The sequence below is a fragment of the Acomys minous genome (assembly GCF_964271855.1).
Source record: "Acomys minous genome assembly, chromosome: 12".
Classification (NCBI taxonomy): Eukaryota; Metazoa; Chordata; class Mammalia; order Rodentia; family Muridae; genus Acomys; species Acomys minous.
The window spans coordinates 109,815,605-109,842,727 of NC_140493.1; the positions used below are offsets into that span (position 1 = coordinate 109,815,605).

The 27,123-nt window shown below is 56.1% G+C and overlaps 1 protein-coding gene across 6 annotated transcripts in view; it reads right to left on the bottom strand.

The window, feature by feature from the left end:
- The window catches only part of DNAH17 (dynein axonemal heavy chain 17), a 119,418-nt gene that overhangs the window by 52,457 nt on the left and 39,838 nt on the right, over positions 1–27,123 (bottom strand). For 5 of the 6 annotated variants that reach the window (XM_084749025.1, XM_084749027.1, XM_084749028.1 and 2 more), the window contains exons 27-47: positions 23,053–23,175; positions 21,887–22,234; positions 21,711–21,802; positions 21,090–21,216; positions 20,564–20,716; positions 19,421–19,546; positions 18,735–18,842; positions 16,853–16,984; positions 16,114–16,274; positions 15,494–15,650; positions 14,343–14,447; positions 11,145–11,302; positions 10,604–10,742; positions 10,219–10,446; positions 9,747–9,884; positions 8,845–8,977; positions 8,399–8,526; positions 7,440–7,588; positions 650–932; positions 387–560; positions 3–210 (exon numbers count right to left, since the gene is read on the bottom strand). In XM_084749025.1, coding sequence (XP_084605151.1) covers positions 3–210; positions 387–560; positions 650–932; positions 7,440–7,588; positions 8,399–8,526; positions 8,845–8,977; positions 9,747–9,884; positions 10,219–10,446; positions 10,604–10,742; positions 11,145–11,302; positions 14,343–14,447; positions 15,494–15,650; positions 16,114–16,274; positions 16,853–16,984; positions 18,735–18,842; positions 19,421–19,546; positions 20,564–20,716; positions 21,090–21,216; positions 21,711–21,802; positions 21,887–22,234; positions 23,053–23,175 — 3,370 coding nt within the window. The remainder of the gene's footprint in view (positions 1–2; positions 211–386; positions 561–649; positions 933–7,439; positions 7,589–8,398; positions 8,527–8,844; positions 8,978–9,746; positions 9,885–10,218; positions 10,447–10,603; positions 10,743–11,144; positions 11,303–14,342; positions 14,448–15,493; positions 15,651–16,113; positions 16,275–16,852; positions 16,985–18,734; positions 18,843–19,420; positions 19,547–20,563; positions 20,717–21,089; positions 21,217–21,710; positions 21,803–21,886; positions 22,235–23,052; positions 23,176–27,123) is intronic. The other variant, XM_084749029.1, reaches the window with a different exon arrangement.

Here is a 27,123-nt window from a genome sequence, read left to right on the forward strand (position 1 = left end):
ACCCTGCAGCATGGCTGAGGTCGTATAGAAGTTGAAGGGCACGGCCTGCACCAAGTAGTCATCGGTGTTGAGGCTCTCCAGCTTGTCCCCCATCAGCACCGACTTGCCGGTGCCTGCATTGCCCACCAGCATCACGGGCCACGCCTTCGCCATGAGTAAGTCCATGAAGTACCGGATGCGGATGGTTTCTGTAGTGTGGACCAGCGAGGCCTGTGGGGGCGGGTAGGAGGGGGGCATGACTCGCAGACAGCAGAGCCAGTTCCATCTGGTTGGTGTACAGCTCTCACTGAGTTCTAAGTCCCCCCAGCATCACTAATGGGCCCTGCTGTAACTTGCGGGGGGGGGGGGGGAGACACTGAGCTCTACATGGCTCTGGGAAAGGTTACCTGCAGTGGGATGTCGGAGTCCAGCTCAAAGGCAGGCACTTTATCTGTCCAAGGCAGGAATTTCTTTGTTTCGGGGTCAATGTAGTAGTCAAAAATGGTCCCCTGCGAGGGCAACTTGATGGTTTTAAATTCATTGATCCACCACTTGCTGAACTCAACTCGATAATCAATAAGCTGTTAAGAAAGGAGAACAACGAAGGTGCAGGTGAGAGAGCCCCGGGGTGGCCTGGTTGGGATGGCCAGGTCCCCAGGGCTCCTGTCACCTGGTCCTGGAACATGGCGCCACCAAAAGCCCAGAAGCAGGCGAACACGAAGTAGAGCTCGTACAGCTCCTTGGGGGAGTCGGGCGGGGCGTTCTTCTCTGTGAGCAGGCACTCCAGCAGGTACAGGATGGTCTGAATGACCGTGATTTCAGGCACCGGGGTGATCCTCTTGAAGCCAACGCGCAGCTTGTCCAGGCACATGGGCAGGTACTTGTCGAAGAGGATGGTCAGGTTGGCCTTCTCAGACTGCACCTTACGTCTTTCAATCCAGCTACTCACCACGCTGAGAGGGAGGGACGGCTGCTGTCAGTCCGCGCAGCAAGCAAGCAAGCAAGCAAGCAAGCGCCTGCCTCGCCTTCAGCCTTCAGGGCTGGTGGGGATGTGGCAGCCTCCCCTGTGGCGGTGCCAAGTGAGGGCGCTGTCAGGGCTCCTGCAGACCTCAGAGGGCCTGATGGGGGATGCTGGGCCAGTGGGAATTCTGTGTTCTCTTTCCGGATTGATAACTTTTGGAGTGAACTAAGTCCAGTGCAACTGGGACCCGTGCTTGCTTGCTTGCTTCCTTCCTTTTCATTTCTTGTCTCAGCAGTGTCTCTTGAAACACACCCACCCTTTCCCCCCATCCCCCTGTGTCTCTTGACCCTTCCTCCCCACCCCCAAGTGTCTATTGAAACCCAGGTTATCCCCAAACTAGGTAAGGTGACATCGAAGCCCCGATCCTCCTACCTCCACTCCTCAAGTGTTGGAATTACAGGCGTACAATGGCCATGCCTGGATTATGTGGGGGTTGAACCCCGGGCTTCACAGTGCTGGGTCAGTAAGCATTCTCTCCCCGCACTGAGCTACATCCCCAGGCTCCTGAGGGGCAGGCCTGCTGCTGCCTAGGAAGCATCTTCCCCCAGCAGGAGCTAATATCAGCTGGGGCCTAGAAGAGAAGAGCTCACGAGGGCATGGGGAGTGGGAGGATGGGGGGGTAGGGGGTGGGGGGGGGTAGGGAGGTAATGACAGCTAAGGATGGAAGAGAGGAGGAGATCTGGGACCTTTGTTGTCATATGGACCTCTGCATCCAGCCACGCTTGGAGGACCCACTTATGTGCCATACATACATGTATATGTAGACAGAGATTTAGTTTCAGTGAGCTGAAGTGGAACTTGACATTGAAGAATCCAAGTCCATGTACTAGATGACCACCCTGCCGCCCCCCCAACCACTCCAGACTGTATGGTGTAACTTCATGCCCCAGCAGGGTTAGGAGGGGCAGGGAAGCTGCGGCTGGCTGCCTGGGATTGCACAGTGGGCCACGGCCAGCTGCAGCCTGAGGCAAGCCACTGGACACCTCTGGGTTCCTGACTTGCATCTGCAATCTGGCCGTGCTTACATCACCCCTGTGCCAGAGGACCATGCAGGATGCTCTTTTTAAAGCTCACGGAGGGGAGACTGGTCTATGGTAAGTGCCAGAGGAGTGTCTGCTAAAAGCATAAATAGTGCCGGGCTCCCTGGAGGGTCAGCGAGCTGAGGGTGTGCGTCATTTCCAGGATGCCCAAGGCATAAGCAGGAAGCTCGTGTTATGAAACATGAGGCAAGAGCCCACAGCCAGGACCCACGGGCCTCACCATGAGCCTACTGGAAGCACTGCTGCTTCCTGCTCTTCGGTGGGGACATAGGACAGGAAGCCAAAGCCTTGGACTCTGACACCTGCATGCCAGTGTGGCAGAGCAGCCTTTACCACCTGTGTCTCCATGCAGGATGCAGCGCAGGTGTCAACTGCACACGCAGGTGGCCCTCAGTGGGTGGGCTGACATGCACAGGTGGACTCAGCCTGCTGTTTCACTGCCTGAGCTAAGGGGGCCCGTGTCACACTGTGACATGGCCTTGGTGACGTCCTGTATCATAGCCCAGTGTGTGCTGGGCTTCCATCTGTGCAGACTCAAGTCAGCCTTCTGACAGGTCCAGGCACTTCCTGATTCACTCCCAGAGGCAACTGGGGCATGTCGTTGGCCCATGTCCTATGGGCTGGCCATAGCCATCTGCTTGGGGACAGCTGTTCCATCTGGGGCGTGGCAGTGCAGTACCTGTCTCTCCTCCCTATGGGGGTGCTGTACCTGCCTTTCCTCCACCTGGGGGTGCTATACCTGGCTTTCCTCCATCTGGGGGTGCTGTGCCTGCCTCTCTTCCATCTGGGGGTGCTATACCTGTCTTTCCTCCATCTGGGGTGCTGTGCCTGTCTCTCCTCCATCTGGGGGTGCTGTACCTGCCTCTCCTCCATCTGGGGGTGCTGTGCCTGCCTCTCCTCCATCTGGGGGTGCTGTGGCTGCCTCTCTTCTCTCCTTCAGCAGGACTCTTCTGATTCCTGCCTCTGCCCTTGCCAGTTTCACCTCTGGCCCTGAGCCGAGTCCCGTGATCCCACTTCCTGTCTCCTCCTGTGGTCTGTGACCTGGCATCTGCCCCGTGCTGGCCTGTGACTCGCTCTTCTTGCGCCCCATCTTCTACCCAGGCTTCATTTCTTCTGTTCTCCCTGAAAGCTCAAGCCGCTGCAAGCTAGAACGTGGGCTCACGCAGGAGAGGGGCTCTTGTGGGTATCCTCAGGATGCGGGTCTTGAGATGTGGTCGTCCTGGGTTATGGTGGACCCTGGATCTTATGCCTGGCAGGGGGCTGTGTGGAGACAGCCATGGGCGGTCACAAGCCGCCAAGAGCCATTAGAATCTGGGACCAAACCTGTCCTTATAGCCTCCAAGGGCCTGGTGTGCCACCATTGTGATGCTGGCCTTCTGGCCTCTCAGCTCTCAGCGATGGGCTGCTGTTAGCGGCTGCCTGGCATGCAGCTCTTCCTTATGGCAGTGCCAGGAACTTGGCAAGTGCTGCTGGGCAAATGACCCGAGGTTCCCGTCTCAGCAGCTCCCGGTCTCCTGGAGTCTGGCCAGATCTAAGTTGTGTGCCTGCCAGAGCCATCCCCTCAGTGCTCCGTGGAACCCTGGCCTCACCATGCTGCCTGCCTCTCACCTCTCAGTTGATTTCTTACCTCCCGCTGAAAAAGGACAAGGGACTGAAGCATGAACTCCCATGCCCTCCTGTCTACCATGGACGTCTGTGGACACCTGGGCGCCCCATGCCTGATCCCCATGCCCAAGACCATTTCTCACCTTGACCATAAACTTCCCTTCTCTTGCTGCGGCACCCCCTGGCACACACTTCATCTCCAGGGCCTCCTCTGTGCCTGTCGCCTGGTTCAGCCCCATTGTTCCACGGATCTATCTTGAGTTATTGCTGGGCACCTGGCTGCCAAGCCCTGGGCAACCTCCTTCCTTTAGCCTGTTTGTCTCTCAGGTATGACCCTGTAGTTCCTTTTCAGAGTGTCTGCAGCTCACCACTGCCCCCTGTGCCTCTCCTGAAATGGCTTTTGGGTATATTTTGATTGTTTTGTTTTTATCTTATCTAAAACAGTGTGACTTTTGTTAGGAAAATTAACATCTGCAACCATGATTGCTATTTTTCCTGGAAAGCCAACTTCCCCAGCCTGGAATGCTCAGGGTCTGACAGACACTGTGCAGAAAAGGTCAGTAGGATAGATGGGAGCAAGGTGAACGGGCTGGATGGGCCAGTGGATAGAGGATGGAGAGGTGGATGCAAGGGCGGTTGAGTGGCTCATTGGGCAGGTCAGTGGATGGACAGATGGATAAGTGGGTAGGCAGATGGACTGCTAAGTGTATGGGTGGATGGGAGGATGGATGGTGAGTCATGGATGAGTGGGTGGGTGGATGCTGAATGGGTGGGTGGGTAGGAGGATGGGGTGGGTGGGAGGATGGATGGATGGGTGGGAGGATGGAGGTGGGTGGGTGGGAGGATGGATGGATGGATGGGTGGGAGGATGGATGAGTGGGTGGGTGGGAGGATGGATGGATGGATGGGTGGGAGGATGGATGAGTGGGTGGGTGGGAGGATGGATGGATGGATGGGTGGGAGGATGGATGAGTGGGTGGGTGGGAGGATGGATGGGTGGATGGATGGGTGGTAGGATGGATGGGTGGGTGGGAGGATGGATGGGTGGGTGGGTGGGAGGATGGATGAGTGGGTGGGTGGGTGGGAGGATGGATGGGTGGGTGGGAGGATGGATGGGTGGATGGATGGGTGGGAGGATGGATGGGTGGGTGGGTGGGAGGATGGATGGGTGGGTGGGTGGGAGGATGGATGGGTGGGTGGGTGGGAGGATGGATGGATGGATGGGTGGGAGGATGGATGAGTGGGTGGGTGGGTGGTAGGATGGATGGGTGGGTGGGTGGGAGGATGGATGAGTGGGTGGGTGGGTGGGAGGATGGATGGGTGGGTGGGAGGATGGATGGGTGGATGGATGGGTGGGAGGATGGGTGGGTGGGTGGGTGGGTGGGAGGATGGATGGGAGGGTGGGTGGGAGGATGGATGGGTGGGTGGGAGGATGGATGGGTGGATGGATGGGTGGGAGGATGGATGGGTGGGTGGGTGGGAGGATGGATGGGTGGGAGAATGGATGGGTGGGTGGGTGGGAGAATGGATGGGTGGGTGGGTGGGAGGATGGATGGGTGGGTGGGTGGGAGGATGGATGGGTGGGTGGGAGGATGGATGGGTGGATGGATGGGTGGGAGGATGGATGAGTGGGTGGGTGGGAGGATGGATGGGTGGATGGATGGGTGGTAGGATGGATGGGTGGGTGGGAGGATGGATGGGTGGGTGGGTGGGAGGATGGATGAGTGGGTGGGTGGGTGGGAGGATGGATGGGTGGGTGGGAGGATGGATGGGTGGATGGATGGGTGGGAGGATGGATGGGTGGGTGGGTGGGAGGATGGATGTGTGGGTGGGTGGGAGGATGGATGGGTGGGTGGGAGGATGGATGGGTGGATGGATGGGTGGGAGGATGGATGGGTGGGTGGGTGGGAGGATGGATGGATGGATGGGTGGGAGGATGGATGAGTGGGTGGGTGGGAGGATGGATGGGTGGATGGATGGGTGGTAGGATGGATGGGTGGGTGGGAGGATGGATGGGTGGGTGGGTGGGAGGATGGATGAGTGGGTGGGTGGGTGGGAGGATGGATGGGTGGGTGGGAGGATGGATGGGTGGATGGATGGGTGGGAGGATGGGTGGGTGGGTGGGTGGGTGGGAGGATGGATGGGTGGGTGGGTGGGAGGATGGATGGGTGGGTGGGAGGATGGATGGGTGGATGGATGGGTGGGAGGATGGATGGGTGGGTGGGTGGGAGGATGGATGGGTGGGTGGGTGGGAGGATGGATGGGTGGGAGAATGGATGGGTGGGTGGGTGGGAGGATGGATGGGTGGGTGGGTGGGAGGATGGATGGGTGGGAGAATGGATGGGTGGGTGGGTGGGAGGATGGATGGGTGGGTGGGTGGGAGGATGGATGGGTGGGTGGGAGGATGGATGGGTGGATGGATGGGTGGGAGGATGGATGGGTGGGTGGGTGGGAGGATGGGTGGGTGGGTGGATGGGTGGGAGGATGGGTGGGTGGGTGGGTGGGTGGGAGGATGGGTGGGTGGGTGGGTGGGTGGGAGGATGGGTGGGTGGGTAGGTGGGTGGGAGGATGGGTGGGTGGGTGGGTGGGTGGGAGGATTGGTGGGTGGGTGGGTGGGTGGGAGGATGGATGGGTGGGTGGGAGGATGGATGGGTGGATGGATGGGTGGGAGGATGGATGGGTGGGTGGATGGGTGGGAGGATGGGTGGGTGGGTGGGAGGATGGATGGGTGGATGGATGGGTGGGAGGATGGATGGGTGGATGGATGGGTGGGAGGATGGGTGGGTGGGTGGGAGGATGGGAGGATGGACGGGTGGGAGGATGGTAAGGGACAGGTGGGCAGATGGATAGATGGGCAGGTAGATGGACTGATGAGCAAATGCTAATCTCCAGCTCAGGTACTCTTCCTGACCCCATGGTTCTCCTTGGCTCCAAGCTGTCCTTTCTGTGTCCCCTGAAGTCTTTCTAACCTGCCAATCATTGGTCATATGTCCAAGCAGGAAAACATCAACATCAAATCTTCTGTTCCTCAAGACTTCAAGCTGCTTTCAAACCTTCCCTCGCGCCCATCCCTATTGTCCCTATTGTCCTGGCCACTTGTTGTTGGTTTTTGTTTTGTTTTGTTTTGGTTGTGGTTTTGGTTTTTGGTTTCTGTTTTTTTGAGACAGGGTTTCTCTGTGTAACAGCTCTGGTTGTCTTGGACTCACTTTGTAGACCAAGCTGGCCTTGAACTCAGATATCCGCCAGCCTCTGCCTCCCAAGTGCTGTGATTAAAAGCGTGCGCCACCATGCCTTTAAGCGGCAGCTGGCCCCTTTTCATCTCACAAGTGGTCCTTTCTTCCTGGTCTACAGCCTTCATTCTCCATCCATCCCGGGGTCTCCCTGAAGTCCCAATCCTCATCTGGAACGCTGACCCAGAGCGTGAACTTGCTGAGTGCGCCCTCTACTCTCCGGACCTCTGGGACAACGGTATCTCCAGGTAGACCAGGCCTCCCCCTCATCCCAACACCCTAAACCGCCAGCTTTTAAACAATGTGCTTAAAACCCAGCTGCCCTGCTATGATGTCACTGTGCATGTCATACGTCTCATCCCTGCACTTCAGTGACAGTGACGTGAGCCAGCACGGTACATACAAGCATGCACCTCTCTGACACAGTGCACTGAACATGGGGCAAGATGGCACATGGTGCTTATGTGAGTGGATGGGTACGCCAACCCACGTGCCCCTACCACTCAGCCCGCTGGCTACTTTCTCTGCCACAGCGTGGAAGGAGAGCGCGCAGGCCTTACTCACGGGTTCCACCCTAGGTCAGCAGGGTTGATGTAGAGTATGCCGGCCCTGGAGACGGTGGCCGGGGTGGCTGTCCTCAGGTGGCTGATCTCAAACACCAACCGCATGGTGCGGTTCAAGGGGATTCGCTCATTGCTGGCCAGGGTGAGGACCTAGGGAGGACACAGCAAGCCTGTTGGTCAGTGGCAGTCCCCAAATGAGCCACCCAGGAAGACACACATGGACACATGAACCTGTGTCTCTCAGCTTTCCTTGCCGCCAGCCCCCTGCACATCTAGCCAACACAGGCATCTCTTCAAAACTACAACCCTCTCCTCTGTGTCTCTGTCTACCCTACTGAGAAGGCCTGTTGCTGAGACAGGGGCTTACTGTGCAGCCCAGGAGGGTCTTCAACTGGGAAAAATCCTCCCTCCTTCTTGTCCTCCCCTTCCCCCCCCCCTTTTTTTTTTTTTTGGTTTTTCGAGACAAGGTTTCTCTGTGTAGCCTTGGCTGTCCTGGACTCACTTTGTAGACCAGGCTGGCCTCGAACTCACAGAGATCTGCCTGCCTCCGCCTCCTGAGTACTGGGATTACAGACGTGCACCACCACTGCCCAGTGAGAATCATTTCCTTAAGTTGCTTCTAGACTATTCTGGAGGCCATTTTTGTCCCCCACCACCACCAATGCTGTTTCTATGCTGGGCATGGATGAGTTGGGGAATGAGCCCCAAGCTTGACTCCAGCCCACACTGAGGCAGGAACATGGGAGTGTCGAGAGCGCAGGGATCTGTGTCCCCCCCTGTGGAGAATGTCTTGTGGCAGGTGCCTTCTGTAGTTCATGATGGACTCCTTCCCAGTCACCCAGCTGCTTCCACCTCTACCCCCAGCACCGTGTGTACACCGCATATTGCCTGTAAGCTCTCACGCTGTCCCCTTCTCGTGGTGGTGACTGGCGTTCAGCGGGGGACCCATGAGTCATGTACCTTGTTGTCATCCATGACTGTGTTGAGGGACTCGATCCACATGGGGTCTATGTCCCCGTCCAGGACAATCCACTTGGGACCGTCGTGCGTGATGTTGGCCAGGTCTCTCATGATGGTTGAGAACAGGCCTGTAGGGAGGGATGCTGGTGACACTCGTGGTCACAGTGAAGGGGCTAAACAGCATGCCAGGCGCTCTGGGGCCTTCACCCTTGCAGCACAGCTCCTCCTGTGGGTCCCCCTTGGGGTTGAGGGGTCTCTGAGTCAATCTCAGCCCCCTCTTCCTTCCCACCTGGTGGTGCACGTGCACTGTGCCCCGAGTGCCCCACCACTGGCTCCACTGGCCCTTCTGCAGTGGCCGGGACCTGGCCGGGACCTGCACAGGTTGTGATTGTCTCAGGGACCCTGCTCAGGCACATGGCTGACGCGTCACGCCCCACCCTACCTACCATCTTTCCACTCCCTGGTCGCAGGGTTGATGATGCCAAACAGCTCGTCACAGGTGACGGCCTTTGGGTCCAGGTCCACTGCTACGGGCTTCCTCTTCAGGTTCTGATAGGTCTTGTTGAGGGATTTGAGGACCTGACAGGGGTGGGGATTGTTCACTGGCTCAGTGTCCACAGCACCTGTACCGGGGCCTGGCGCACAGTCTGCGTGGGGCAGCACCTGTACAGCCTCAGACGGTTTTGTTCAGTGAGAACCAGGGCCCTGCTGAGTCTGTGTCCCATAGACAGTGGTGCAGGCTGGGCGACGGGAGCTAACTTCAGCCCACCAATCCCAGAGTGCACCGGGACTATGTTAGGACCTGGAAAAGCACACATGCTCCATTCTCAGAGCACAGGTAATGCATCGAGAGAAAACAGACCAAAATAGGGACAAAATGGTTTTAAGGACACATTTCCCCCCCACAACACTTTTTGCCTTTTAAACAATAACTTCCTGCCAGGACCCCTTGTGACTTGTCATTTTCGTAAACAGGATCTCTCCATGCAGCCCAGCTGACCTAGAACTTTCTATGTAGACCAGGCTGGCCTTAAGCACCCAGAGATGTACCTGCTTCTGCCTCCTGAGTACTGGGATTAAAGATAAGTGACATCATGCCCAGCTACTCTACCCTAGCCCCCCGGCTCTTTGGAAATGGGTTTTGGCAAGAGGGTAAGATAAGGGGCCCACCCTGAGGGCATTCAGCAGGACCCTTGGCTGGTTTAGTGTTAGTGGCGCTGGTGGTGTTGGCTGCCACCCTACAGGGTTCACTGGGCCCCAGGCAATGCTGAGAGACAGGAATGTGTGAGTGGGGGGAGGGGAGGGGTGGTGGTGATGGTCAAGGAGGCAGGTGATGGAGGGGAGGTACCTGGGACTTGCCACTGCCCGCGTTCCCAATGACAAACACCGAGTGTCGGACTTGAAGAAGCTCCTCCAGCTGCACCACCTTCAGCACGAAGCTGTCCTCCGCCTGCAGCTTGAGCTCCAAGATGCTCTGCTTGATGATCTGAGAGCCGCGCGACAAGGTTAAGGTGGCACGCAGAGACTACCTGTAAGCTGCCTCCAAGCTCTGCCTCTGATGTCACCAGGCACTCACACCGCCGCCTCAGAGACCCAACCCCAGGCCCTTCTGTGATTAGTAGTTCTGCAGCCTGGGGCTGGCTGGGGAGCAGGCAGCAGCTCATGGCCCAAGAATCCTTGCAGCAAAGAAGCAGGTTTCTCAGGATGCATATGTGTGTGTGTGTGTGTGTGTGTGTGTGTGTGTGAGAGAGAGAGAGAGAGAGAGAGAGAGAGAGAGAGAGAGAGAGAGAGAGAGAGTCGGTCGAGGAAAGGAGAATTACCTTCTCAAAGTTCAGGTCTCGCTTCCGAGGCACGTCCAGAGCGGGGAAGAGATCCCCGATCAGCCCCATGAACACAGGCAGGTCATCCGTCACGATCTTGGGGATGTTGAAGTCCCTCAGTGCCCTCATGAGCACCTGGTCCTCTGCCCGGGTGGGGTCTCCCCTCTTCAAGGAGCCAGCTACCACCAGCACAGACTTGATGGCCCGCAGGCCCCAGTCGTAGTGATCCTGCAGGGAGTGGGAACACCAGGTGTGAGCACACCTTCCCACAGTGGACACCTGGCACTGCCAGGCTCTGAGCAGATCTCGGGGTTAGGGATGGCAGAGACAGAGGTGTGGCTCCCCTCAGGCTGGGCCAGGAGCCCTAGGAACTGGAAGAACGCACCTGCTTTGAGAGCAACTCTTTGCACAGGGTATAAAGGGTGATGAACTTCCGGGCCAGGAGGCGGGCTTCCAGGAATCCCTCGGCCACCAGCATGATTTCACAGATCAGTTCGAAGTCAGGGACCACCATAGCGCAGGGCCTGAGAGATGAGCGAGCAAGCAGCCTCTCCCGCTTACTTTCACCTCCCTGGTGAAAGTCCCTCAGCTGCCACCGCCTGCCCCTCTACACCCGGTACATGTGTCCCTGCCAGTCAACTTTCTGGGTGCATGGACACGGGTCTCAGCCTTCCCCCATCAGTCTTCACACCCGGCTCTGGAAGCTCTAGGCCTCACCTGCTCTGCCGACTCCTGTGAGAACCCTCATGCAGAGCGGCAGGCGTCTCAGCTGGGGACTGTCTCAGCTCGGGGAGCCCCAGGGCGTTTGAGGGATCTGCTTGCCACCCTGTTACCCCCTACTCCATCTTGGGAGGTGGCCTTGGACTCCTCCACCCCCTGTACCCGCTCTTCAGTCCTGGACACTGCGGGGGGCCCTCCCCTTTCACCTGAATAGGGCCTTGAGGTTCTCGGGCAGCTCTGTGCGTCCAGCATAGCCTGGGTTCATCGTGATGAAGATTCCCACGGTGGGGATGAGGCTTATAATCTCTCCCAGGAAGTTAAACTTCTTTTTCTTGGCCCGAATTGCATCTTGGACACACTTTACCTAGATGCACACGTACACACACACACACATACACACATTTAGATGGAACCATTTATGTGTGCGAATGCCTGTATATATGTGTGTGTGTGCACATATGTGAAAGCCACTTGGCACTGAGTGTCTTCCTCCATTGCTCTACCCTTGCTTTTTTGAGGCAGGGTCTCTCCCTGAATATGGAGCTCACCAATTGACTGGACTGGCTGGGCAGAGCACCCTGGGGGCTCCTCCTGTTTCCCCATCCAAAGCACTGGAATTATTCATCTTGCATCTGGATTCATTTGTGTTTTGGAACAGGCTTTCAGTATGTAACCCTGGCTGGCCTTGAACTCACAGAGAGTCTCTTGCCTCCTGAGTGCTGAGATTAAAGGTGTACGCCACCACACCTATGCCACACCTGGCAGCATCTGGCTTTCCCCCTTCCTTTAAATAAAATATGTATACATATGCTTGTGTCTGTGTGTGCATGTGTTTGGCTGACAGAGGAGACCAGAAGAGGGTGTTGGCTTCCCTGGAGCTGTGAGCCACCTCGTATGAGTGCTGGGGACCAAACTCTGGTCTTGTGAAAGAGATGGGTGGCCTTAACCTCCAAGCTGTCTCTCCAGTCCCCACATCTGGCCTTTGATATGGGCTGTGGGGGTCAAGCTCACATCCATGGGTTTGTGTGCCAAGTACTTCACTGACTGGATCATTGCCCCAACCCTGCTCCTCGACTTCAGTTACAGAATGTGACGGCTGTGACTTAGCAATGGCCCCCACACTGCCACCATCCATGACTTCTGTCAGTGCTGAGCTGTCTGCCTCCGTGATTTTGTTCATGGTGGGCTTTTTGTCTCAGGAGTGCCCTCTGGCCATGACCCTGGCTGAATTCTGTCAATTCTCTGACAAGAACCCACCAGAGCCCTGATAGTAATCATGTCTGTATTTAAGAGTCTCTGAGGCCACCTCCTGCTCACCAGGGTATCTGGTCTGCACTTGGGGCTTTTAGAAAAACCTACAGAAGGCAGCTGCAAACCATACGGCCACCACTTGAGGGCGCTCCAGGCTTATGCCTGAACTCTTCCAGCCATAGGCTGTTTCCCAGCACACAGCTTGCCTGCCTGGTCTTGCCAGGCCTCACTGGGTCATGCTGGGCTTCCTTCCCACTTTGTAGCCCACGGGGCTCACGTCAGGCAGGACTAGAAGGCAATAACTGGGACCCGCTGCAACTAGGACCTTTCAGCTTTCTGTTCCTTGCTGACTTGTGTCCGCAAACATCTGGACCGTCAAACGGGAGCCATGGAACATTCTAGGGTTTGTCCCTGACTTTAGAGTGGGGCAGGATCTTTGGGTGTGGACTGGGTCAGGGGTGAGTGATTAACCCTGGGAGGAGGAGGGTGGAGGGGTGGCTGCCGCCTTGGCAAACTCTCAGACTGGAGAACAGGGTGGGGAGGTGGTGGGGGGTGGGGGGGAGGATGGGGGGGTTGCTGAGAGATCTGAAGGTTAAGGTTCCCGAGGCTGTGGGTCCTCTCTCCCCCGCATCTCCTCACATGAGTGGTCAGGAACCCTGTCCCTACATCCCTACTGGCTTTTCCTACTGAAATTCTAGCCGAATTAGCAGCTGCCTTATTACTGGACAGAAAGGTGGCTGATGGGTAACGGACAGCAGGCTGCGAGTTGGGCACCTCCACCTTTCTTAGGCCCACTTCTGTGCCAGGGACGACAAATCTGAAGGACCAAGGTCTTATGACAGGAGTGGAAACCCCACCCCACTAGAGTACTGAGGTGTATATACAGTACTCCTCCTGCGTAACCTTGCAGCTCTTGCTAACACTCCCCTCAACCTGCATACCCCTGCCCCACCCAGGACAAGAACACCGTCCCTTGTCTTCCTGGTGTCCCACCTTCCTTTCCCATTTTCCAGCATTCCCTTTTCCGGCTGAGTTTGGGGTAAGGAGCTGGGCCTGGTTTGCCAGTGCCTTCGCAGTTGGGCCTCTGGCCTCCAGGAAAGGGATCTCAAGCTGATGTGACACTGGAGGCTGGCCGGCCGCAGCGGGCCTTAGAGCCCCGTGTTTCTCCATCCTACCCCACTGCTGTTCTGTGCCCGGCTAGGAAGGTTTCCCAGACACACAGGCTCATTTTCCCCACCTGCTGCTGTCTTGTTAGTCTTTATACTGGACTGATGCCTACACCAAAGCGCATGCTCTCCTCTGTAAATTCAGGGGTCTGGCCTGAGGCCACCTCTGCAGAGTTTAAGCTTTGTCGAGGGTTTCTCCCTACATGGATATCCCGTGGACAAATGCCCTATAACCCAACCGGTGCATAAAGACCTCGGAACTTAATTCTTGAGGCAAGTGCCTGAGTCCCAGCCAATTGCAGGCAGCCAACTGCTCAGACCATGTTTAGATAAGACAGCCCAGCTGTGATCACCCCAGCTGTCAATTCTACATCGCCTCCTTCCCTCAGACTATCCGTGTGGTGGAGTGTGTGCTGGGGTGCTACATCCTGGGCCATTTTGGCTTAGTCTGCTACCCAACTGTACCTTCCGAAGCCTTCTAAGAATTGTGAAATATTCTCTCTCTCTCTCTCTCTCTCTCTCTCTCCCTCCTCTCCCTCCCTCCTCCCCCTCTCCTCCTCATCTGTTTTTTCAAAACACGGTTTCAATCTATAGTCTTCGCTAGCCTAGAGTTTGTTACATAGCCCAGACTGGCCTTGAACTTGTGGCAATCCTCCTGGCTTGGCTTCACAAAGTGGCGGGGATTATAGGCATGTGCTATCACATCCGACATAATCATCTATGTTAGCACCCCCAGGCAGAATCAATTATGCCTCCCTGCCTCCCTGGGGCACAGGGGCTACCTATGTGTTTCTCACTCCGTTGTCTCCTCTGTGTATAAACCCCTAGGTCCCCCTGGGAGCCAGGGCAGGGGTCATCACGCTGTCCAGTGCCTGGCTGTTGGGGTGGACAGACAGGAGTGTCTTTGGGGTCTGAGGTACCACAAAGGCTGGGCAAAGCTCTAGGCTCCCCACTGACCCAGAGGTGGAGCAGAAGGGCCGGCCCTACCTGTACAGCAATCACGGATAAGACCTCCACGGAGATGCGGTTAAACTCATCGAAGCAACCCCAGGCTCCCGTCTGGGCCAGGCCCTTGTAGATGTTTCCACAGGACTACAAAGGGAAAGCCACATCAGAGGGAGGGAGCGGCTTCCAGAGGCCTCTGGGAAGCAGGGTCACGTCCTGGCACACTGGCGTGGCAGCTGCGGGGTGCCCAGAGACAGCAACCTGCGCCATCTCAGTGCTTCTCTAAGCAAAACGCTCAGGCACAGGCAAGCTTAGAAATTCCCCAGTGGGGGCTGGAGAGATGGCTCAGAGGGTAAGAGCACTGACTTTTCTTCCGAAGGTCATGAGTTCAATTCCCAGCAAGCACATGTTGGCTCACAACCATCTATAATGAAATCTGTATACATAACAAATGAATAAATCTTGAAAGAAAGAAAGAAAGAAAGAAAGAAAGAAAGAAAGAAAGAAAGAAAGAAATTCCCCAGCTGTTTTCTGCCCCTTCACCTTCTAATTTTCTGCACGCGAAGGAGGGGTGTCCTCCAAGGTGGGCCGGGGCTGCATGGAGTCCAAACAGAAACCCCTTACGGGGATCAAACGGACTTCAATTTTCTAGGGCCCATGAGGGGGGCATGATGGCATGACCTTCAGTCAGCAGGGGTCACGGGCACTCTCCTCAGCCTTGGGAGAGGACCCCTCGGCTGTGGGGCTCATCCAAGGGGAGGGAGTCCCCTGCAGACTGAGGGCCCCTGCCCCCCCCCCCCCATTCCTTCCTTGTATGCCAGGATCACCCTCTGCTTTCCCTTTTAGTCCTCTGGGCAGATGTGACCATGGAGTTGGAGGAGCTGACCTCCCAATCGCTTGTCCCTCTCAGTGTACACAAGGACACTACTTTCACCTTAACCCCACGCTGAACATGAAAGCAGGTTGTCCCCTCACTCCTGTGGTCTCTGGTCATCAGGGCCATCTTGGCACTGAGGTCACAAGCCCTCCTGCCACACCCCGCTCCCCTGCCCCCCCACACATGGTGCTATGACTCCTACCTCCACAAGGGGGCGCTGGCAGGGCACTCTGGGTGTCTAGTCACTGCCCCCCCCCCCCCCCGGGGTTCTCTTTATAAGGCCCATGTGAGGGATCCATGTCCCTGTACCACATACCTTGTAATCCATCTGCTCAGAGCAGTTGAAGACGTACACCATGGTGCCCAGGGCTCTGCCCAGGTCCTTGGTTGTCTCAGTCTTGCCCGTGCCAGCGGGGCCTGCAGGGGCTCCGCCCATGATAAGGTGGAGGGACTGCGTCAGTGTGATGTAGCACCTGCCGAGGACACCTCTAGTCACCTGGGGCACCGTGACCCCATGACCCACACCACACTGTGCTTTGCTCTGTTAACTGGGGTGGGGGTGGGGGCACTATTGTAGTTGCTGAGCCCCCGAGGGACAAAAGGCAGAGAGCAGGAACTGTGTGTTGTGACTGAGGGACAGGCATGGGCCTCCAGAGGGTTTGGGGAGTGGGCCCCTGGGACTCATCAGACGCGCACTGAGGGCCTCTTGGGCTGAGTGTGGTCTATTGGCCTGCAGTTTACTCCACCCTCACACACTCACGAGGACCCTCATAGCGCTCTTCCTCCTTGGGGACAGAGCTAGCGTCACGGCAGGACGCAGCCTAAGGCTGAGCTGGAACCTAAGCACAGGGCCTCCTCACTACTTGGGCTCTCCTCGCCTCAGGGCTGAGGTGTGTGGTGCAGGTGGGTGGGCGTTGGGCTGTGGGTGGCCCTCACCTGTCTGTGAGTGGGGTGATGACCAGCCGCGGCGTGTTGCCCAGGTACTCGTAGGAGTACCGGATCTGGGCGTCGCAGATGTTGGCAAAGCAGTGCTTCTTTTCCTCATCCCAGCGGTGTCGGAGCTGCGACTGCCAGGTGAAGGCCTGCGAGCTCTCCACCTGCGGCGGGAAGCAGAGCGTGTGTCGGCTGGAGGCCGCCATCTTACAACTGTTTCAGCACACCTGGCCGCACCCTGCTACACAGAGGGTCTTCTGGGGTTGGGAGTTGACCCAGTCAGTAAAGAGCTTTCTGAGTTCAATCCCCAGAACCTGTGGTGACATAGAGGCAGCCAGTGTGATGGCTTGCAGTGCCAGCCCTGGGGAGATGGAGATGGGGGGTGGGTGGGGGAGGGACCCCTGGGGCTTCCTGGCCAGCCAGCCAGCCTGTGTGCCGAGTTCCAGGCCAATGTGAAACCCTGTCTCCAAAAGGAAGGTGACCGGCACCTGAGAAACCTAAGGTCATCCTCTGGTCTCCACATGGACACACACACACACACACACACACACACACACACACACACACACACAAACACACGTAAAAGAGTGGAAACTTCTGGCACTCCACTCATCCCTATGGAGGACAGCCACCTCCTCAGTCACCACCCTGGAGACAGGGAACAGGGAGAGACGTGAGTCCTTGAGTGTGTGGCCAGCCCCAAGCCCGGGTCCCAGCCCTTGAGGGACTGGGGTGCTCCTGCCTTGGCGGTGATCATCTTGGCCACCACGTCTCGGGCGTGCACGTCGATGGTGCAAATGGTCATGATCTTCATCCTGTCGCCCGGGCTGAGGTTCCCGATGAGCAGAGTAATAAGCGCGTTCAACTGGCTGATCTGCAGAGAGAGGCGCCTGTGCTGGGGCCCCACCTTGCAGCCCCCCACCTGGGGGGTCACCCGGCTGTGGAGGTCCACAGAGACTGACCTGTGCATGCTCGAGTGTGTGTGGGTGTGTGTGCATGCGTTTGTGAGTGCATGTGTGCGTGCATATGCGTGGGTGTGCGTGTGTGCATGAGTGCGTGCATGTGCGTGTATGCGAGAGATAGCCAGCCCTTGTTTACCACAATGAAGACATGGAAAATGTCTTCTCCCAGGTGAGGAAACTGTGGAGCCCCAGGGGAAGAGCCCATACATTCAGTAAAAACAGCTGCCAGCAAAGCCAGCAGGATGGATCAAGTTACACATGCCGGAAGGCCCTGGGGAGATAGTGCAGCCAGTAAAGTTCTGCCCGGAGAAGCCAACACAGGGAGGCTGAGCCAGGAGGCTCCCTGCGCTTGCTGGCCAGCCAGCTTGGCCTTATGGGTAAGCTTCAGACCCCGACTCAAAAATAAGGTGGGCAGCTTCCTGGGGAACCTCCCCCCAAGGTTCATGCACGCATGCACGCACGCACACACAAATGTATCACACAAGCAAGCAAGCACCACACAGCACTCATTCTTTCTCTCTCTCTCTCTCTCTCTCTCTCTCTCTCTCTCTCTCTCACACACACACACACACACACACACACACACACACACACACACACAGCTCCTAAGACCTAATCAAGAATCTTGAGGGACCAAAGAGTACTGCCAAGACAGCCCAACAGACACAGGTGCCTGCCATCCAGCCTGACAACCGGAGTTTGAACCATAGAAGCAAAGAATTGACCCATACAAATTGTCCTCTGATCTCCTCATGCACACCGAGATGCAGCATGTTTACACACACACACACACACACACAGAGAGAGAGAGAGAGAGAGACAGAGAGAGAGAGAGAGAGAGACAGACAGACAGACAGACAGACAGACACACAGACACACAGACAGACACACAGAGAGACAGAGAAGAGACAGAGAAAAAATGTTTAAAAAAAAAAGTCCTGCATTTCTGAAGTTGACACTTGCATGGCTGTGGGGCTGCTTATGGCCCAGACAGTGAATACAGGGCTCCACCTCGGAGAAGGCAGACTGTGCTGCCCACTTTTATGTCAGTTCGGCACAAGCTACAGTCATTTAGGGAGAGCCTCCGTAGAGAAAAACGCCCACAGCAGATTAGCCTGTGGGCAAGCCTGTGGTTCATTTTCTTAGTTAGTGCTTGATATGAGAGGGCCCAGTCTGCTGTGGGTGGTGCCAACCCTGGGCCCGGAGTCCTGGGCTGTAGAAACAAGCAGGCTGAGCAAGCCACGGGGAGCAAGCCAGTGAGCAGCATCCCTCCACGGCCTCTGCATCAGCTCCTGCCTCCAGGTTCCTGCCCTGACTTCGCCGTATGGTGGACTGCAAGCTGCGAGCTGAGTCTGTAATAAACCCATTCCTCCCCATGTTGCTTTTGGTCATGACGTTTTATCACAGCAATAGAAATGCTGATTAAGACGGGAGCTTCTAGGCCGGGTGTGGTGGCGCACGCCTTTAATCCCAGCACACAGGAGGCAGAGGCAGGTGGATCGCTGTGAGTTTGAGGCCAACCTCGTCTACAAAGCGGTGAGTCCAGGACAGCCAGGGCTACACAGAGAGACCGTCTCGAATAACAAAAACCAACCAACCAACCAGACAGGCAGGAGCTTCTGGACCCTGCCTAGCAGTGCCTGGGCCCCAGGGTCCCCACACCTGCTTTTTGTTGTAGTCTTTGATAGCGTTTTCATAGCCTTCCTCCAGCCTCGCGAACGCCAGGCCCACCTCGGTCGTCCACCAGATCTGCGTACATGTTAGCGCCACCTGGAAATTACCCAGGGCATGAGACATTGTTCTTAATGAGGTCATAGCCGTGGGTGGGGTGGCGCACGCCTTTCATCCCATCATTCAGGAGGCAGAGGTAGGCAGCTCTCTGAGTTCAGGGCCAGCCTGGTCTACAGAGTGAGTTCCAAGACAGCCAAGGCTACACAGAGAAACCCTGTCTTAAGCCCCCACCTCTATCTCCTAACAAAGGAGAAAAAAAAAAAAAAGAAAAATGATGAGGGCATGGGGCTGGTCAGACGGCTCTGGGCTTAAGAGCGCCGGCTGCTCTGCCAGAGGACCTGCGTTTGATCTCCTGCACGCACACATGCATGTTCACAACCACCTGAAATTCCAGTTCTAGGGGATTGGACATCCTCCTCTGGCCTCTGTGGCACTTACATGCACACAGGCAAAATGCCCATACACATAAAATAAAAATAAAGGGGGGGGGAAAAAAACCCGAACTCATGCAAAGAAATTCAAGCCATCCCCAACAGACAGAGGGTAAACTGCAGCCTCGGAGGCCACAAGAGGGTCCCCTGGGGCGGCACTGCTGTGGGTCCCCATCCATCTCACACCTGGGCTGGGTAGTCAAAGATCCATTGTTCCCTCGGCTTCTCCTCGTATGTCACCACGGCTTCTGGAATCTCATGGCGCAGGGTGGCACACATTCGGTCCAGCACCCGGTTCAGCCACACTTCCACCTAGGGAAAGACCTCACACTGACCTCACAGGGCGCACCCACGTCTCACCCCAGTAAAGCAGGCAAGCATAGGGGCCTTGCCTGTCTTGGCCTTCACACATTCCTCTCCCAACAAAGCGCTTGGCCACCTGGGACCTCCTCCTGCACCTCTCTCTAAACAAAGTCACCATCACTCTGACCTATGGTGACCTAATGAGTTCCTTCCTGTGACCAAACACATCCTGAGTCTAGAAGCAGTGAGCCCCCCCCACCCCACTGTGGATGAGTAGTTTTGGGTGCGTGGGCAAAGAGACAGAATGTACCCTCTGTCAACTTTTAGGGGAATCCCCTATGAGGCGACTCACGGGTTTGCATGATCGGGCATGTGCAGGGTCAAGATCGAGGGCCACCAACCCACCTCTCCTCCGTCTGGCTCCACAGAAGGAAGTGCTGGGGGGCACAGCCAGCGTTCTGAGCCACCCGTCTCTGTGCCCACTGCCCTTGCCGGGTATCTGCTCTGCGCCTCTGCTTTGCTTCTAAATAATCTCTCTTCCCACCCCCCACTCCCCCACCCTCTTGCCGCTGCTGCTGCTGGCGGTGGCTGTTTTTTGCTACTTGTACAAGCATCTTCGACTCTTTGAACAAGATGCCAATAATTTGAGGTGCTTGCTGCCAAGCCTGCTGGCCTAAGTTCAATCCCTGGGGCCCACATGGTGGAAGGAGAGACCTGGCTCCTGAAAGTTGTCCTCTGACCTCCACTTACACATCATGACAGACAGACAGACAGGCAGGCAGGCAGGCAGGCAGGCATGCACATGAGACATGGGAGAGACAGACAGACAGACAGACAGACAGACAGACAGACACACACACACACACATACACACACACACACACAGAGAGAGAGAGAGAGAGAGAGAGAGAGAGAGAGAGAGAATATAAATACATTTATATATCAGATAAAAGTGGTCCCCAGGCGTTTCCTTGAGGTGGATGACAGGAGTGACAGCGTGCTGCCTGCCCCTCCCCCCAGGCTCACCTGGCCAGAGAGGTCGCATTCCTTATCAAAGTCCACAAACTCGTCCTCCTTGCTGTACATCCCCAGGCCAAACTTGAGTGGCTTCCCGCCGGCGTCGAGACGGAATTTGAGCTTGCACAGACTATCGAAGAGTTTGGACAGGTGACGGCTGACCTGGGGGGAGGCGGGGAAGGGCCCTAGAGTTGCTGGTGTCCCCAGGCTTCCTGGAGTGGTCTTAAGCCCTCTTCCTTCTTCTAGCCTTTCCCTTTTGTGAGGCAATCACAGGCATCCCAGCCTGTCCCCTCCTCAGCGCCTGTCCTTCTGAGGAGCCCTGGGGGAAACATCTTCCTAGATCCCAGGGTAGGTATTAGGGCACACAGATCAGATCAGCCCATGAATCCCCTCAATGCCTCACCTGTTCCGTAGAAGGAAAACAAGCAGGAAGAGGGTCATCTGACTTGCCAAATCCACACTGTGTTCGGAATACATTGTGGGTTTGCCCTCCAGCCCGGGGCTCAGGGGTTTATGCAGCTGCGGCCCTGCCTACCTCCACAGGGTCATTTCCATTGGACAGGATGTCCAGCAGGTCAGCCGAGGAGACAAAATAGAACCTTGGGAAAGCCAGTCGCTTTGTCTCCAAATATTCAGCCAATGCCTTTTCACACACAGCCAAGCTAAGAGGAAGGAGTGGGGCAGGAGGGGTTGGCCCTTTTCTGCGGGAATCTTGGCCAGCCCATCCTCTCAGCCTCCTGACGGCACCCAGCCTTTTCTCCACAGACCCAGATCATCTCAGAAACTCTAAGCAGATGCCCCCATTCTCCACCACCTCCAGTCACACAGGGCAGGCCTAATCCACCTCACAGGTGGAATATTATTAGCCTGTCAACTGCGCCTTTGCACAGTAGGTGGCACACAACTATGCTCCATCAACGCCTTGGCTGGGCATACAGGGGTGGGGACCCAACTATTTTTTTTTTAAAGATTTATTTTTTTTATTATTATGTATACAGTGCTCTGCCTGCATGTACATCTGTAGGCCAGAGGAGGGCATCCGATCACATTATAGATGGCTGTGAGCCACCATGTGGTTGCTGGGAATTGAACTCAGGACCTCTAGAGGAGCAGTCAGTGCTCTTAACCGCCGAGCCATCTCTCCAGCCCGACCTACCTCTTCTTTAGCATCTCCAGTTTATCGTACAGACCCGGTTTGTTTGTGGCTTCCACCACGTTGGGTGTTTTCACAGCATCCGCCATTAAGGCCTGGGAGAAGGGGAGGGCGGAAGTGTCGGAGCCCGGCTTGTCCACAGCAGGCACTTCTGGGAACACCCCGGTGGCTGAGCTCACCTTGAATTCCTGGTCAATGGTGTCGAAGCGCCTGGAATCCTCTGGTAGCTGGGACCGGATGTCCTCTGAGCCAATAAAGATGCTTTCCAGGTGGCTCCAGGTTCTCTGGACCTCAAACCAGATGGAGATGACGGAGTCTGCCGTGGACAGCTTCTGCTGCCAGCTGGTCACCTCCTTCAGGAAGTGGGACAGGTACTTGGACATCATCAGGTTCTGTAACTGGACCTGGTTGTCCTCCAGGGTCTCCACCAGGATTTCATCCGACTTAAGCATCATGGTGCCCGTCCGTGGGTGCGGCTCGTGCTCAAACTCCATGGTGGTCCAGGTGCTGTCCAGGGTTTTCAGCACCTTTCAGGGGAGCGGAAATAAGGGGGTATTGTGAACATACAGTGTCGCTCACAGGCTCCTGGTGCTGTGGTTGGGGATGGTTGTGGAGCCTTTAAGGAGGAGCTGGAGGAAGCGGGTGACGTGAGGTTTTATAGAACGGCCCCATTTCTGGTACACTTTCTGCTTCGGTGGGGACTCGCCGAGACCAGCAGCTTTCTGCTCCTGCTGTCTTGCCTCCCCCTGTGAGGGGCTGTACCCCCTCATGGAAGCCTGGACAAGCCCTACCTTATGTACATTGCTTGCTGGGTTATTTTATCCCAGCGGTGACAAAGCTAACTGATTCACAAGCGTTGAGCTTCTGGGATGGAGAGCTCTGGGAGGGCTCAGCGCTCCCGGGACAAGGAACAAAACTAGGGTGCGTGTGCACATACGCACACACGCAGGCCCACGCTGCTCAGGGAGCCAAGAGGCAGCAGCAGCCCGGAGGCCGACCCACAGGTGGACAGCCAGGAGTCGGGTCTTAGGGAACACAGAGCAGTTCTCACACTGCAGCAGGGGCAGGTGTTGGGCTCTGCAGGGGGAGATATGCTATTATCGCATACTGGGGAGAGGACAGCCTGGAGTGGGCCAGTTGAAGGTACTGGGTTCTGCGGGTATTGGATGATTTTCCTGTCCCGAGCTATCAAAGGAAGGCTTCTAGACAACCTTTACCCCCACCCCTTCCCCCAACTCTCCCTCCACCCCTCCCACTCCATACCCCACACCCCCCCTGGTCAGAGGCCCTCCCAGTCACCGAGCTCATCCTCCTGGGAGAACCACATGACAGCCACGCTGCCTACCTTCTCCATGCCCGACTCCTTCACCGCCTTGTCCACGATGTTGCGGACCTCATCCTCGTACTTGTGCAGGTTCAGCTGTAGCAGGTCCGCCAGGGTGGTCTCTTCCGACATTTCAAACTTGACCTTGGTGGGGAAAACAAAAACGAAAACAAAAAAGGGAGTATTTCCTATGAGGCCAGGTGTACTGCAGCAGCAGGAAGCAGCCTACAAGAGGAGCCTTGGCCGGTGGGCCAAGCTCTCATCTGTGACCCAGGGGCTCTGCAATTTGGGGCAGTTCCTTCTCGAAGCCTCACCCCTTTCCTGTAAAGCCGTGTAAGCACAAGAGCCCTCTGGAGTGAGGTAAAAAGCACACACTGGGATGCAAGCTCACTTAGGGCAGTGGTTTCAACCTTCCTAGGGCTGCCTCCCTTCAGTGCAGCCCCTCACCTTGTGCTGGCTGCCCCCCCCCCCCCGCCAAGATTACTTATGTTACTACTTCATAACTGTAATTTTGCTGCTAGTATGAATTGTAATGTAAACATCTGTTTTCCAATGATCTTAAATGACCTCTGTGAAAGGGTCAGTCACACACACACACACACACACGCCTGTAAGAGGCCGCGACCCACAGGTTGAGAAATACTGGGCTGGAGAGATGGCTCAGCCGTTAAAGGCTGGGCTCACAACCAAAATAAAATAGAAGATATATACTGACTTAGGACTCAGGGTTTGACCTGTAGGTCTTGGGATGAGATCATCCTGGATTTCTACAGCAGATCTGAGTGACAGGAGCTCTTACAAGACAAAGACGTGAGGCTTTAGCCAGGTGTGGCGGCTCACACTTTTCATTCTGGCACTTGGGAGGCAGAGGCAGGCGGATCTCTGAGTTTGAGGCCAGCCTGGTTGACAAAGTGAGTCCAGGACAGTCAGGGTTATTACACAGAGAAACCCTGTCTCAAAAACAAAAACAAACCAGCCAACCAACCAACTAAACAAACAAAAAAGTGAGGCTTTGAGCCACGCTGAAGGAGATCGTGGAGGCGGAGCCAGAGGTTAGAGGGCTTCGCAGCTCTGGACCAGTGAACTCACAGAGCCGGAAGCTGGGAGCGGCCAGAAGGCCTGGCCTGGAGCCTCCTTACTGACATTTTCAGAACTGGGAGAGAAGCTGGGCGTGGTGGCACACATGACTGTAATCCCAGCACTTGGGAGGCAGAAGCAGGTAGATCTCTGTGAGTTCAAGGCCAGCCTGGTCTACAAAGAGAGTCCAGGACAGCCAAGGCTACACAGAGAAACCTTGTCTTGAAAAACAAACAAACAAACAGAAATGGGAGAGAGTGTGGCACTGTGGCTTAGGCGGCCCACGTCGTCACAGCAGCATAGGGGAGTTCCGGACCAGGCAAGGAACTGATTCTCCACTAACAAGATGGCATGCTGCCATCACCCCACAGCTATGGTTTGGATCTTGAGGGACCCCCTTCTCCACCCCCGCCCCCCACAAAAGCACAGGTGTTAGAGGTTTAGTTTCCAGCTGGAGGCACTACAGAGAAATGGTGGGGGATTTAGGAGACGGGGTCTGGCAGACGGGAGTGAGGGCATTTCAGGTGTGCCCTCGGAGGGACAGTGACATGCTGGCTCTTCTCTCTGCTCCTTCCTGGCCATGGGGCGTGAACAGCCCCGGCTATTCTGCAGCTCTACCATGGACTATGCCAACATGGTCCCAAAGCTGCAGGGCCAAGTAAGTAACTGCAAATCAAAACAACCCTTTTCTGTTTTCTGTTGACAACCACAGATGCTTCGTCACAGCAACAGAAGCTAACGCATCAAGCTGGTCCTCTGCTTACTTCCAGACTCCCAGGTCCACATCCTCACTTTCACAGAGGCGTACGTTTCTGAGCACAGATTCTGAACCTGGCAACCAACAAGCACTCTCCCACTGGTGGAACTGACACCTGATAATCCCGCTCAGGGAAACACCCACCACATCCCTCGAAGCACTTAGGTGTCCCGTTCATCTTTCTTGGTGGGGCATTTTATTCTTATTTACTTTTGTTCTTTTTGAGATAAGAGTCTCACTACGCAACTCAGGTTGGCCTTGAACCCTTAATGCTTTTTGCCTCAGTGTGGTTCCTCATTTCCTGAAAGGGCCGCCGCTGGGACACCGCCAGGGCACCGTGTCAGAAGTGTGCACCTCTCCACTGGAAGGTGTGAGTGCCATTGGTCTCCGGGTGGAGCTTGGGGTCCCGAGTGAACGTAGAACAAGGTCCAAGTCTGTGTCACAAGATCTGCGGTCCAGCCGGGGGTGCGGGAAAAGCAGCTTTTTCTCCGCAGTGAATGTTGCTGCTCTTTTAGCTGGGCTGTCGGCACCAGGGAAGGTGGCAGAGGGGAGCTCAGGGCTCTGAGACCGAGTGAGGGGGGTCACTGTGGGTGGACTGAGACAAACAGCAGACGCTCGCTGCAGCTGGGAGAGAGCTCTAGCAGTGACTGGGGCTGTTCTGCAGGGACCTTCCGGCCAGGGATCCAGCGATGAATTCTTCTGGGAGAAGGGGAGCCCTTCTTCCCCCAGTGTAACAGCTCTGACATCCATGGCTGCTTTATTTCCTGTGACACAGGGACTTATAACCCTTGGGCAGGGGGGGGGGGGTGGGATTTTGAGGACGAATGCCTCTCATTGGCTGGGGGTTGGGACAACCCACAATGCTCTATTTGCATGGGGAGAGATAACAGGTGACAAGCTCTTGTGACTGACCACCTGTAGCCACCTGGGGGTTGTGTCATGGTCCTGAGGCAGCCACAGAAACAAGGAGAGAGCTTCGCCCTGCGCCTTCTGTTCTCAGGATGAGATTTTAAGCTCAGGTTTGAGGATTTCCAGGGTTTGAAGATGAAGATGCTCTGTCTTGCTAGTGCTGTACCGGTTCCCCTGGAGCCTCCTCAGTACTGGGATGTCGCGGTTGCTTGCCAGAGCCTCTCGGGTCTCTCCCAGCATCTCCCCTCAGCACCCAGGAGACACCACTCTGGGCGCAGGTGGGCACTCCGAGGCCTGGGTTTGACCCTTCTAGGAGGGCTGCCCTGGTGGCAGGAGAGTAGCAATTTGCTCCCGTCTGCTGTGCTTCCTGCCTGTACTGCCCTAAGGCTCTGCACCTGCCGTCTACTGTGCTTCCTGCCTGTACTGCCCTAAGGCTCTGCACCTGCTCTCCGCTCACCCCTCTCCCATGGCTCCTTCATCCACCTGAGTCCGTTTCATCCAAGCCTGCATCCATCTGCCAGTCCTTGTCCTTGTGCCCTTCTGCATGACCAGTGGCTGAAGCCCAGGCACCGTCATAACTAGAGTCTTTCTCTCTGCTCTTCTCAAGGGTGTGGCCTCCTCTTCCAGGAGCTGTGAATCATCGGAGCGCAGCGATGATGCTGGGACAGTTCATCCCTGGATACTGGTCCAGTAGTTTCCGAGAAGAAATACAAAAGGCTCCCTGCCCTTGGTTGTTTGCCTCCAAGCAGGATAGCAATTTATCAATGGTCCTGGGTCCCCGGGAACTCCCCGAGATGACTCTAGACCTCACTCTCCCAGTAAGGGCATTGAAGGAGTCTGTAGAAGGCACCTGGTGTACCCTACTCTGTCTCTGAAAACAGCAATTGCCCTCCCCCCCAAAAAAAAACCACACCCCCCAGCTTCCACTCTGTGGTCTCATGGCTGCGCTAAGATGTGCTGCTGAGGTAGCCCGTGATCCCAGGTGTTACGTCCCCTCCAAGGTGACAGTGTGCATGCTAACCGACTCCTGTTGCACCCCAGTAGGTGACTTCTGTGAGAGCATTGATCAGGTCCCAGTCAGCCAGCCTCAGGCGGGTAGAGGGAAAAGAGGACATTGCTTCCCCTATACCACAATGCCATTCTTCTTCCCCCTGCTGGCTAGGGGGCAGGAACTGTACATTGCTGGCTTATGGGGACACACAGACGGCTATTTGGTACAGTTTCGCTGTTGGCACATGGAGGACGAGCTCTTGCTTGCCTTTTGTGGGTGTTAAGGCCAGGATCAATGCCTAAGGGATATCCTTGGGCATTTTGGAGTGCTGGGAATTGAGCTGAGATGCAAAGGGACG